General features: G+C 39.9%; 2 protein-coding genes across 3 annotated transcripts in view; one reads left to right on the top strand and one right to left on the bottom strand.

The window, feature by feature from the left end:
- Positions 1-14,219, top strand: part of smad9 (SMAD family member 9) — a 937,424-nt gene that overhangs the window by 575,753 nt on the left and 347,452 nt on the right. The window lies entirely within an intron of this gene.
- The window catches only part of frem2a (FRAS1 related extracellular matrix 2a), a 97,279-nt gene that overhangs the window by 43,330 nt on the left and 39,730 nt on the right, over positions 1-14,219 (bottom strand). Inside the window, exon 4 of the mRNA XM_037687952.1 lies at positions 10,982-11,212. Within this exon, the coding sequence (XP_037543880.1) occupies positions 10,982-11,212 (231 nt within the window). The remainder of the gene's footprint in view (positions 1-10,981; positions 11,213-14,219) is intronic.

Genomic DNA, 14,219 nt, shown 5'->3' with positions numbered 1-14,219 from the left:
ATATATTTCAGATTCATTGCACACCAACTGAAATATTTCAGGTCTTTAATTGTTTTAATACTGATGATTATGGCATACAGCTCATGAAAACCCAAAATGCCTGTCCAAAAAATTAGCATATCATGAAAAGGTTCTCTAAACAAGCTATTAACCTAACCATCTGAATCAATGACGTAACTCTAAACACCTGCAAAAGATTCCGGAGGCTTTTAAAAACTCCCAGCCTTGTTTATTACTCAAAACCGCAATCATGGGTAAGACTGCCGACCTGACTGCTGTCCAGAAGGCCATCATTGACACCCTCAAGCAACAGGGTAAGACACAGAAAGAAATTGCTGAACGAATAGGCTGTTCCCAGAGTGCTGTATCAAGGCACCTCAGTGGGAAGTCTGTGGGAAGGGAAAAGTGTGGCAGAAAAAGCTGCACAACGAGAAGAGGTGACCGGATCCTGAGGAGGATTGTGGAGAAGGGCCGATTCCAGACCTTGGGGGACCTGCGGAAGCAGTGGACTGAGTCTGGAGTAGAAACATCCAGAGCCACCGTGCACAGGCGTGTGCAGGAAATGGGCTACAGGTGCCACATTCCCCAGGTCAAGCCACTTTTGAACAAGAGACTGTGTCAGAAGCATCTCTCCTGGGACTGCTGCTGAGTGGTCCAAAGTTATGTTCTCTGATTACAGTAAATTTTGCATTTCCTTTGGAAATCAAGGTCCCAGAGTCTGGAGGAAGAGAGGAGACTGTCACGACTTGAGGAACCCAGATGGAGCGAAACCAGAAAAGACAAGACTTGATTAGAAAAAGTAGTGATGTTTATTATTTACAGTGTCTATTTACAGTGAGTCATCTCTTGGAGATCCTGGGGAAAAAGAGTTGAATCAGTGGAGTCCAATTGTAGTTTTTAGTAATCTTGTTTTGTCCTTCCTTACAGATGGTGAAGCAGGAGTTTGACGTGGATGTGAATCACCAGAGATGGTCCAAAGGAAGGCGGACAATGCAGGGAGGACAGACGTGTGGCTGGAAGGCGAGGCACGGAGAACATGAACCAGAACCACGGGAGTCTGCATCCAAACAGGAGCCAAGGAAACAGGAGGACTGTAGGCACAGAAACGAAGGTAAGTATTTCTCATATAATCTTAATTTAACTGGCCAAAAGCATAAATACCAAATAGGGTACAATGCTCCAGCGGTGAGTCACACTGGACTGCAGCCTTAAATAGTAGCAGGAGCTCGTCAGATGGATGGCTGCCAGCTGGTGGTAATCAGCAGCCAATTGGAGGAGGAGCTGCAGGCAGTGGAACTCTTACAGAGACACAGAATTCACATTGCTTGAGGTCAGTGTCAAGTTTCCTCAGTCACTGGGGTGCCATGTCATCTGCTGGTGTTGGTCCACTGTGTTTTATCAAGGGCAGGGTCAATGCAGCTAGCTATCAGGAGATTTTGGAGCACTTCATGCTTCCATCTGCTGAAAAGCTTTATGGAGATGAAGATTTCATTTTTCAGCACGACCTGGCACCTGCTCACAGTGCCAAAACCACTGGTAAATGGTTTACTGACCATGGTATTACTGTGCTCAATTGGCCTGCCAACTCTCCTGACCTGAACCCCATAGAGAACCTGTGGGATATTGTGAAGTGAAAGTTGAGAGACGCAAGACCCAACACTCTGGATGAGTTTAAGGCCGCTATCGAAGCATCCTGGGCCTCCATAACACCTCAGCAGTGCCACAGGCTGATTGCCTCCATGCCACGCCGCATTGAAGCAGTCATTCATGCAAAAGGATTCCTGACCAAGTATTGAGTGCATAACTGAACACGATTATTTGAAGGTTGGCGTTTTTTGTATTAAAAACACTTGTCTTTCATTGATTCATGGATTGGGGAGTGGTGGCGCAGAGGTTAGAGAGGTGGGCCTGTGATCTGAAGATCGCCGGTTCACGCCCCGGCCCCGACAACATCAAAATTGTGGGTGGGGTAGGTGAAACACCCACACTTGCCCCCACCCTCATTTGCCCCACTCTGGGCCCATGAGCAAGGCCCTTAACCCCCACCATGTGCTCCCTAAACAGGTCTCTCTTGAAAATGAGTTCTCGTGGCTCAATGAGACTACCTGTATAAATAAAGGCTAAATGAAAAAAATGAAATTGGTGGAATGAAATATGCTATTTTTTTTTGGGACAGGCATTTTGGGTTTTCATGAGCTGTATGCCATAATCATCAGTATTAAAACAATTAAAGACCTGAAATATTTCAGTTGGTGCGCAATGAATCTGAAATATATGAAAGTTTCATTTTTATCATTACATTATGGAAAATAATTACCTTTATCACAATATGCTAATTTTTTGAGAAGGACCTGTATAGGTTAATCATGAATGTAGTACTCCCTACCACCTTGTGCCTGTGCACATTGTCTTTTTCCAAAATTGTGTATTTTGCTTCCTATTTTATTATTTCATGTCTTTTTTGCTGCATAAGTAGAACATGTTACTGGATGCTTCAAATCCCCCCCTCGGGATTAATAAACTGCCTGCCTGCCTGCCTGCCTGCCTGCCTGTCTGTCTGTCTGTCTGCCTCCCTGCCTGTCTTTCTGTCTGCCTCCCTGCCTGTCTATAGATGTACATTGACAACTAATATTTAGAAACAGCCTGATTAAAAATGGCCACCATGGCCAATTAACCTTAACAATACTGACATGGCTATGACTCAATCTATTTTTCACACATTAAAGAAAGATTTGTTGTAGTAATAGATGAGATTCATCTTCATCACATACTCTGAACTCTGATAGATTGCCCAAGCTCATATTATAAATCTTTGACATGCTTAGAGGAGTGCAATATGTATTGCTTCACAGAATGTCTGTCTTATTGAACAAAAAACATGGGAATAACAGAAATTATAGAAAAGTAAAAGTTCTAACATAAATTAAGCATTACTGCTGTTGCAAAGAGAAACTAGAAAGCTCTATCACCTGCTGTGGTGAGAAGCTGCTGCTTGCTGCAGACAGTCAAACAGCAGGCCACCGCCTTCAGCTTTAGTCAGCATTCTGCATGGATTATATATGAAAGTCACAAAGTTTTGGAGAAGGAAAGCTCAGCCATCACAAATGCAAACATGCGACAGCATAAATCTATTCTTTTGTATTAATCAAAGCAGCAAGAAGCATGTGAAAAGTATACACAAAAACAAGATACATTTAAAACAATACAGTATAGCTGCAAGCATTTTGTATAGACCCTAATATCCAATGCACTTTGAAGAAACGCTTGTTGTGCTTGTCTAAATTTTGTATCCATTTGTCTAACCTCAGTGATCCATGCTCCCTCTCCAAAGTTGATATTAGTCAGGCTGATTTGTCCTCCAGAGAGGGGATCTTTGAGTTAACTAGAAGACTGCACAAAGCCTGTCTTCAGACTGTGCAGCTGATGCCACAGGCATGGCTAAAGCCTCACTGGTCCATTAGAGGACAGAGGGAGCCATGTCTGACATATTAGAGCATCCCAGGAAAAAAAAATCAGTCCCTGCCCTCCAAACGTATCATAATTAACCCACAGGGGAGGAGAATGTGAGGGAGGGAGAGCCTGTAAGAGAAAGAATGAGGGCAGAAATGAGAGAGAGAGAGAGAGAGAGAGAGAGAGAGAGAGAGAGAGAGAGAGTGGCAAAAGCAACTGATATTGTTTGTCTATAATTGCTATAGGAGTTGCACTGAAGAGGAGGGGATAATGGATGGAACAATCTGCATGCAAAAAGGGCAGAAGAGAAAATCTAGCCTTGATGGAGCAAATGGTTTGTCACTCCGCTCAATAGTCCATTAAAGTTTCAGTTTGAGCCAAGAATTGAAAAACAGAAAAGCTAAGACAGGTAAAATGACAAATAAACTCCGAAAACAAAAGAGAATGTTTCAAGTTTTGCCTGCGACATTTTTTCTTGGTCTTTTGCAAAGTTTAGTCTTTTTAAGAAGTAACAATATGCTAGTTTTTGGGAAGAGGTCGGAACTCTACACCAAAGGAAATAAATCTAGCGTCTTTGTTGCACCTTTTATGTAATTTTCATCTCTCTCCCAAAGCTGAGGAAAATATATTTTAGACTCTACATCTACCAAAATTCGTAGCACTACAATAAGGTTCACAAAATTTGATTTACTACTAGGGAACACCTCAGGAACAAATCGGGAACAAATCACGAGTTACCAGCTCTTACTGGAGAACACATAGCCAAGCCTTATTAGGGGACTAATGGTTAGTTACCTGGGAAACAAAGAGGAACTAATCAGGAACTAATGGGTAGTTAACATGGAAACCAAAGTGAAACAAATCAGGTGTTAATGAGTAATTAACCTTTACTTACTGGGAAACACACAGCCAAGCCTTATTAGGGGACTAATGGTTAGTTACCTGGGAAACAAAGAGGAACTAATCAGGAACTAATGGGTAGTTATTAAGGAAACTAAAGAGGAATGAATCAGGAGCTAATGGGTAATAAGTAATCAGTAATCACTAGGAAACAGGTTTTTGACAATTACGAGCTGTGACCTCACTGGTGCAGGGTTTATTCAGAACTCACATGGAGAATTTCTCCTCTGTTTCTGTGGTAAAAAAAAAAAATATATATATATATATATATATATATATATATATATAGTAGTCCCCCAGTTAGGCTTGGCTGTGGGTTTCCCAGTAAGTACTGGTCAACTACCCATTACCTCCTGATCTGTTCCTCTTTGGTTTTCTTAGTAACTACCCATTAGTTCTTGATACGTTCATCTTCATTCACAAGGTAATTAACCAGTAGTCCCCCAATAAGGCTTGGCTGTGTGTTCCCCAGTAAGTACAAGTGAACTACCCATTAGCTCCAGATTTGGTCCGTAGGCGAGTAGTTAAGCAAATTTTGTGTACCTTATTGTAAAGTGTTACCCTGCAAGGTAGCATTCATCTTGACAATACTTTGTTATTGTTCACTTGGTGTGAAATACAGAAAGGCTACGTTTAATTTTAACAGGACAAAATACTCAAATAACAGCTGGAATTTTGTATATTTCCTATAGAATACCTTCTTCCTTATATTACAATTCTATATTATATAATATAAATAATATTTATAATTCCTTATATTAAAGAGTGACAATGTTTTTGCCCGTGTATGTGTGCATAAGTTCATGTGTCTGTCTGTTCTCAAACCATCTCATGAACCACTGGACTAATTTAAATTGAACTCTCAGAAAATAATAATTGGATGAACAACTACAACAGAACAACATTTTTCAACACAATTCAAGATGGCTGCCACAGCCAAGTGGCCTTCGAAAACACAAAAAAATAACTGAATGTGACTAAGCCCTAACATATATTACATACACTAATATTTTGGAGTTGACTCTGTCTGTCTTTCTGCCGTTAAGCAAAATATATCATTAGTCACTGAGCAAATTTGAATAAAATCTTCAGGAAATTATCAGAACATGTACATTTATAATTGATTTTTTTTGGAGCCAATCGAATTCAAGATGGCAGCTTGAACTTAGCAAACACAACAATGGCTATATATCAGTCAGTTTTACAGATACTCATAAGTTTGTGTACCTTGTGTAGTAGTAGCTAAGAGTGATTTCCAACACACACTTCAACTGAAACTCAGTGCAAAAGATCTCTGCTCAAAGTGTTTGTGTTAAATGTTAAATCAGCCCCGTTTCTCAGTTGGTAAAATATCTCACCGATCACAGGATGGATTTTAATGAAACTCCTGAAAATTATTCATTGTATATACATACTACAACTGTGTAATATTCAATTTTTCAATAAATACTAGGCTTTTAATTTATTGTATCATGAATATTGTTTTTGGGATACTGCGTTTTGCAAGTTCCCAAAAAGAATTTGAACGTTCAAACTGAAAGAGAAGGCAAAGTGTGTGGGAATTATTGGAAAACCCTGACGCACTGGTGTTTTTAACATGTTACATAGAAAAAGAAGATGCTTTATTGAAATAAATCAAACCAAACTGAGCAGAAAGGCTCCTGTTACATAATACATATTAAAAAGTTTAGTTGTGAGACGTGCTCAGCTAGTCTCGTGCACTAAGAGGGTGAGGCGGGCTGTAATAGCAGGAGTTGAAAGATGAAAGTAAACTAAAGATGTTTGGCAATATTCCCTTTAAAACAGTGAGAAAGAGGAAAAAAAACAGTAGATGCAGACACACTTATTCACATTAAACCTAGGTACAAGAAAAATATTTTCTTAAATCTTTGACCTGTTTATTTGAATCATTAACTCTTCCTCACATTTACGATAAGTCGAACACACTGACATGCACCTAATAAAACTATATGATGTTGCATACCTAATAAAAATGTTCTCCAAAATCCTTCATGGACCATGAGCTTGATTCAATGAGTCTGAATATTGAAAGATTATTCACAAAGATATTTTTACTGTTGCAACAGGTCAAAAAGACCCGAGCATCATACGAAGAGTAACTGCAGGTGCTACAAATTGTTGCAAAAGCTTTTAATAGTCACATAAAAGAACAACTGTGATGAATTTGGAAAAAAAAAACCTCGACACTGCTTCAGCTTTCTTTATCACGCAGGTAAATCTGAAATCAGAGTTGATGTTCTTTGTTCGCTTTGTCATTAAGTCGCTTCTCTACTGAGCCTAACTCCAGAAGAGAGATCATTTTTAAAAAATGCATATTTTCTTTTCCCTTCTTGTTCAAAAAATATATCTCAATTTGACAAAATGTAGTTTATCTTGTGCACTTTTTTCATGACTAGGTTCGTAAAAGTGTGAAAAAGGTTAGTCTGATAGATAAAGGGAGTTTTTGAAGCATTTCAAAATCAAAAATTGGGAAAGGAAATTGAGCTTGTATTTGATTTGAGGTTGCACCAATAAGAACATTGCTTTATCCATGTAGAGTTTCAAGTATTTTGCCCCCCTGGCTTCACGTGGTTTATTTATAGATGTAAATGTAAAGTAAGACTGGAAAGTGGAGAGTTTTCATCACTAGAAGAAGAGGTCAAACTCTTCTCTTTCTTGTTGATATTGTCCTTACAGCACCATCTTAGGATCATCTGATGTGAGTCACTCCACTGGATACACATATGCAAATGTGTTTTATTCATTTGTCAGCAAAATACTCTTTACTCTGGTTCTTATCATTATACCTGAAGCACAGCACATGTGCATTCCTGACTCAAATCGAAACGTGTCTAGGTCCTCCTGCTATTGTTTGACATTTGTAACTTATTTCAGTGGGACTGAAATAAAGCCTAAATCTCAGGATAAAATCCTTTTCACACAGTGGTTGTGCCACATCGGCTCAGAGAAGACGTCCTTGTTAAGCTGCTGCTGTTCCACTTATGGTAATTTAGTCAGATCATATAGAGGTGGCTTGTCAGCGCATTAGTTGAATCTACTTATACACATCAGGGCGAGGGGTGCGTGTGTGTGGTGGGGGTGGGGTGGGGTTCAGCTGAATGACAACAGCGTGCTCGGTTAGGGCAAAATGTTCCCTGGTGTTGAATTCCTCCTCTGAACAGATTCGTGATAGCTTGTAAGTACTTCTATTTCTGGTTCAGACATCCATCAGCACCATATCAACTTGGACCTTCCATTCCACCTCAGTACTTAAACTCAGGATAGAAATGCACAGCAAGGTTGGGATTATGGGGAAAGGGGAGTTGTTTCACCCCCTTAATTAACCTATTCTAGAACTGCGCTGCTCGGGGTGGCTGCATGTTGTAGCTCTGTTACATTCGTTCTGAGATTTTGCTTTTGGAAACTTTAATTCCTCTTTTGCTAGATGTAAATCACATTTTTTAAATGGTTGTTTCTTCTGGTATCAGATGCTGTGCAGCTGGAAGGATTTTTACTGAAACTCTTTTTAGTTTTGGACAGCTGTTATGATGCGTAACCATGTTGTTGTCATGGTTACGCAGGTGGGTTTTTTTTTTTTTACAACTGGGAGCAGCTAATTAACACCTCAAAATAATATCTCGGCTACAGCCCCAAATATCAAATGAGTGGAAAAGGAGGAACCATGGATGCATTCCCATCTCACTGCCGGCTGTGCTCGAGTGCCTGACCACTAAGATCTTGGAACTAGCAGGAAACAGCAGAAGGACAAGGATCATCCCCCGGCACCTGCAGCTGGATGACCACAGCGATGAGGAGCTTGGCAGGCTGCTGGGAGGAGTGGCCATCGCTCTGAGAGGAGTTCTGACCAGCATTCGGGCGGTCCTGCAACCCGGGGGGAACCAAGAGGTCAGCCGAGTCTGGGTGAACGGATCGGATGGCATCTGCGGCCAGTTTCTTCACATCTGCTGTGGGAAGGACCTTTACAAAAGATCCTTCCAGCCTACAGCCATCAGTATCTATAACATCACTTAATGAAACAAGGATTACGAGTTACAACAACATTTAATTTCCCTTTGGGATTAATAAAGTATTTTTGAATTGAATTGAATTTAAGCAGACATACCAACTGGTAACTCTGCAGAAACCCCTCCCCCAACTGCCACTGTCCATTACACCATTAGCTGAGGTTCTCATTGTGAGTTCCTGACTACAGTCATTAATATTGGCTGCAAGTAAAACTGCAGGTCCAAACAATAACAAACTTTTCTGTTTCTTAAGAATTTCTAAACCTGCCTATGTGATGTGTCTGACAGTCAGTGCTAATATTGTTAACTTTTGAGCTCATTACTGCAGCTTTATTTATATACAAGTATTAGGTCTAGAGTTTATATAAAAAAAAAAAACAACAGGTGCGGTATGGATTCACCACTTGCTCTTGACGAGATCGGATGCTTCACTCCCTCCCTCTCCGCTTTGCTGCTCTGTCTGTCTGTGAAATTGCTGTAAGACTCTCTTGCATTTCTTCCGAACCATAATTATGGACTGTTTTGATCAGTTTGTCCCTCAACTCAATTTACAACATTTCTTCGAAGAGAAGACAGGCTTTAGGCGAGCCGATTTGCCCTGTTGGCACGCACGCAGCTGGATATCTCATCGACTTGGAAGACTTGATGATGTGTCTATCTCTGCTGCCATCTGTGGATTTTAAGGACGCATATTTAGTTGGATTTTCGATAACTGGTTCCTGCTATTTTGGATTCGGCTGGTTGCTGGTTTTATCTACAATCAAGGAAGTCATCTGCAGCAAATTTGGACCCGATCACGCTGCTTGCCTTTATGATGTCTTGGTTCGTGTCTCGAGTACCCAGACTCAAATGCTTAGGGCTGAATAGATTAGATCTTGGGGATTTTACTCAGTCAGGTTCCATCGGTGTGGCGCTATTTTGGACATTTCGGAACCGAGTTGACCAACACAGACTCAAGGTAGATGTCTTTAAGTCCTGCCTGTCCCCAAAACAACTGTGTGTTTATCTAAATGTTGGTTCCCTTGGCTGGTCTTGAAGGCCATCTTATCTGAAATCTCCTGGAGAAAAGTGATCTGACGCTCACCACCCCCTCCCTGAGGAATTTCTAACTGATAACCAGATGAACCAGCTGAATAAACTTTGTGTAATCATTTCAGGACTCTTGGATTCTCATAGAGGTTATCCTTGGCCATTCCTCGACATACCTTGAGAATGTTTATGGATCTCACCAGAGGACATTGACTGATTACAGTGACCTCGAGAGCATCTATAAGCGTTGTTGACCGCTCTCGTCTCCGATTGCAGAATGTCTACGTAAATATGTGCTTGTTTGTGCGAGGTGTTTTTTTAATATTAGAGGTTTTTTTCCTCAGGCCAGAAAAAAAAAGTCTGATAAGAATTTTTTTTGCCTCCAACTCCTACATGTGTCCATTTAACCACTGTTTTTGTCTGTCCAAACAGGTCTCACTTGTAAATGAGTCTTCGAGGCTCAATGTGATTTATCTGTTTAAATAAAGGTTGAATGAATGGATGTTATGGACGAGCGGGGCTCCTTTAACGCTGGGCGGAGCTTCTGCTGGAGACTCACGGTGGGCGGGCTCTATTTGTGACAGCAGGAAGAAGCCGGAGACTGGCAGCGGCGGATTGTCTATTACTAACTTTTGAACTAACTTTTACATTAATGTACAGTTTAACTAACCAACAGTGGCAAGACTTAGCTGCTGGTTTTTTTTTTTTCTGAACTGATGTCAGGACTCTATAAAGAACAGAGAAATGCTGAAAAGTTTGTTTCCCCACCTGCCACAGGAAAAACAATCAGTATTTAGAAATCAAAATCCGTCTTAATTTGCTTTTCATTGCTTCTGAAAGCACATGAATTAGGGTGATTTGTGATTTACCCAGTTCATCTGCACTACTAGTTATATTTTAGCTAAGAGTTATTTTAAGCTACATTTTGTTGTAAAGTTATTGAAGTTTGTCAGGTAATTGTGAAATTAATTTCTGGCCTTTGAGCTCAGCTCAGAAAAAAAAAATAGATACAATGAAAATAAGTTAGTCATTGAGATTTCTACCACTCTTAACTTGTCACCTTTAGAAGAAACAGAAGCAATTTAAAATTATTATAAATAATCAGACACACTTTGAGCTTCTGAAATATGATCATAATTCTTATCTTTCCTCATCTTTCATTTAATATTTATTTTCCTTTGTTTCGCGTCAACAAATAGTTGAATTTGGTTGAGGATTTTATTTTTCCATTTTTTTCTATTGTCAAAAAAAAAAAAAAAATCCGACACAACCTTTATTATATTTATCAAGACATGATTATTTGTTCTCTGCCTTCTTCTTTGTCATGATGATGATGATGATGATGATGATGTTTGTTACTTTGTGGATTTCTATTCTTTAGTGTTGGACTGTTCTGCTGATAGTTTTTGCTCCATAATAATTTGTAACATCAGAGGATATTATGTTTTATCTGAACTGGTGAAGTGAATGTATTTCATAGTAATCCATTTCTCTAGTAGAAATGGCAGAGATTACAGTAAAACATTAAAACTACTAAAAAGAAATTGATGTTTGTGGTTTTGTGCATTAGTGCTGACCATCTCCAGGGTCCAGGATTTCAACAGTTGCTGTCGCAGGGGACTCCATCACTCCCATCACAGGCCCTGAAAGCAAAATCTGGAAGGTCTCCGCCTCCTCGTACTTCCCATCGGACAAGATCCGAACACGCCATGTGGCTCTGGTCTGTCCTGGGTTGAACTGGACCTGCCTCTGGGACTTCCCCTTGAAGTCCTCATCCTTCTTTGCACTGCCATCCTGAGTGGCAATGCCTGAAAGAGATCATGAGAAAAGCACAAAAGAGAAAAAAGTCAGCCATGTTTTTAAGTCTCGTTTAAAAACACACTTTAATTCCCTGACTTTCGATCCATTGTGAGTTGATTTTTGTCACGATCCTCGAGGTTGGAACCCAAATGCAGGGAGGCGAGGCGAGGCAGGAGTTCAAAAATAAAAATAATTTATTTTTTAAATGACAAAACAAAAGGCTGTCGGTGCAGCAAAACCTTACTTTGGCAGACAGGATCAGGAACTAGGCAGAGCAGATCATCAGATGGACAAAAAACTTACAGGACAGAGGAGGACTGAGACATCTGTGAACACAGAACAATCACCGGACAAAAAGTGAAGGAGAGACAGGCTTTTTATGAGACAGAGGGAGAGTGAGTAACGAGAGCACCTGGGCAGGTGGCTGATGAGGGACAGGTGTGAATGATAAAGATTGAGTGGAGAGGCAGACTGAGGAGTGAGTGGAGAATAACAGAATCAGATAAACAGAAAATCACACACAGAGCAGAACAACAAAAACATAAAAAGCAGACAGAGACAGAACCAGTCAAACAGAACTCAGAATGTAATTAAAGTGACACATTTACAAAGCACCTTAAAAAGGAAGGAAGTGATTTAGTTTGTGGGATAACAGGACCAGATACACAAAAGCAGAAAACACACAAAGAGCAGAGGCTTAGGCAGAAGGGGGGGGGGGCAGCGGGGGCCGCTGACCGTGACAGATTTTAACTTCATTGTGTTTTTATTATTCTATTAATTTAGCTTATTATCTTTACCTCTATGGATTTTATGTATTTTATTACGTGTTCTTTGCTATTTGTTTTGTTGTACAGCACTTTGGTTGGCCTTGCTGCTGATTTTAAATGCCTTATAAATAAAAAGGTATGGTATAAATATTAAAAAATATATTAAAATGCAGACAAAGCGAAGACAATGACCACAGGAGGGTGACAGGCAGGGAAAAAAGAAACAGATGAAAAGCTAATGAGATATTTACACCCTTTAATGTTGTCGCAAGTGGTGAGAAAATAAGAGATGAGTATATTTTGCTCAGAGCTTCAAAAATGTGAGAATAATTTTTATTGAAGCTTTAGAAATCCTATTCCATGTTACTGTTACAGCTGATCTTCAAGGATCAGATATGTCTGCATTTGAATTTGTGTCACACAGTTTTCCTTTAAACACTTCATTTCAAAATTCACGATTACTGAAACATTTGAGCTGATTAGAAAGTATCGGCTTCAGATTAAACACAAATTGAGAAATCCAGGTGTCACACCTGATAAAATAATGCATCACGTTTGGAAATGAGCAGTTCACATTCCTTTGTCATTCATACCTGCAAGATTACCATAACCATGCAAAGCTTGTGTCTGTTCACAAAAATGATTTGTTTTCTCATTTCAGACACTCCTAATGCCTGTACAAACAAAAGTGACAAAAACCTGCACATGGATTTGGGTGCACACTCACTGTGCACATTGTGTGTAAACCATACGCTGAAAATAAACATGCTTGCTACATCAGGCACTGACATGGTCATAGTAATTCATTTTCTGGATATGCCATGATTATTTTTCTTTGTTAAAAACATCTAGGGGAAAAATAGGTTTAAGAACAATCTGCATTTCTATATTTAATTTGTAAAGAGCACATGCTCTCTATGGCAATGGAGGTTTTTCAGCAAAACTAAAGAAAAGGAGAATAAAGAGGTCAACAATGAAACTGTAGTTTTTTTCCCCCTTCTTCTTTTGGCTGCTCCCTTCTTCAGGAGTCGCCACAGTGAACTAACTCGCACAAAGATTTGGCAATTATTTTTACAGCAGATGCTCTTCCTGATACAACCACAGACCACCACAGCCATCTGTGTGGAGCAGTGGGTGGAGTTAGGGGCCTTGCTCAAGGGCACAGAGTGTGACAAATGTGGGTGGAAGCAGATGCTTCACCATTTCCGCTCACATATTTGATGTTGTCGATACGGGGAGTTGAACCGGCAACCTTCCGATCACAGGCCTGCCACTTCTAACCACTGCGCCACCATTCCCCCATCAATAATCAAACTATATTTATCCAAGGATAAAAAACAAACAATATTTATATATACATACATATATATATATATATACATACATATATATATATATATATATATATATATATAGATATGTTTGGTGTAAAAGCAACACAGCTCATCACCCTGAACACACCACCCCCACTGTCAAACATGGTGGTGGCAGCATCATGGTTTGGGCCTGCTTTTCTTCAGCAGGGACAGGGAAGATGGTCAGAATTGATGGGAAGATGGATGGATGGGGCCAAATACAGGACCATTCTGGAAGAAAACCTGTTTGAGTCTGCAAGAGACCTGAGACTGGGACGGAGATTTATCTTCCAACAAGACAATGATCCAAAACATAAAGCCAAATCTACAATGAAATGGTTCACAAATAAACATATCCAGGTGTTGGAATGGCAAAGTAAAAGTCCAGACCTGACTCCAATTGAGAATCTGTGGAAAGAGCTGAAGACTGCTGTTCACAAACGCTCTCCATCCAACCTCACTGAGCTCGAGATGTTTTGCAAAGAAGAATGGGCAAGAATTTCAGTGTCTCCATGTGCAAAACTGATAGAGACATACCCCAAGAGACTTGCAGCTGGAACTGCAGCAAAAGGCGGCGCTACAAAGTATTAACGCAAGGGGGCCGAATAATATTGCACGCCACACTTTTCAGTTTTTTAATTGTTAAAAAAGTTTGACACATCCAATAAATTTCATTCCACTTCACGATTGTGTCCCACTTGTTAATGATTCTTCACAAAACATTAACATTTAATATATTTATGTTTGAAGCCTGAAATGTGGCAAAAGGTTGAAAAGTTCAAGGGGGCTGAATAGTTTCGCAAGGCACTGTAGATAGATAGATAGATAGATAGATAGATAGATAGATAGATAGATAGATAGATAGATAGATAGATAGATAGATAGATAGATAG

Source organism: Nematolebias whitei, chromosome 14 (genome assembly GCF_014905685.2).
Source record: "Nematolebias whitei isolate Nwh7 chromosome 14, NemWhi1, whole genome shotgun sequence".
NCBI classification, from domain to species: Eukaryota; Metazoa; Chordata; class Actinopteri; order Cyprinodontiformes; family Rivulidae; genus Nematolebias; species Nematolebias whitei.
The sequence above is the reverse complement of the archived record's forward strand: the minus strand, read 5'-3'. Positions and strand labels throughout refer to the sequence as shown.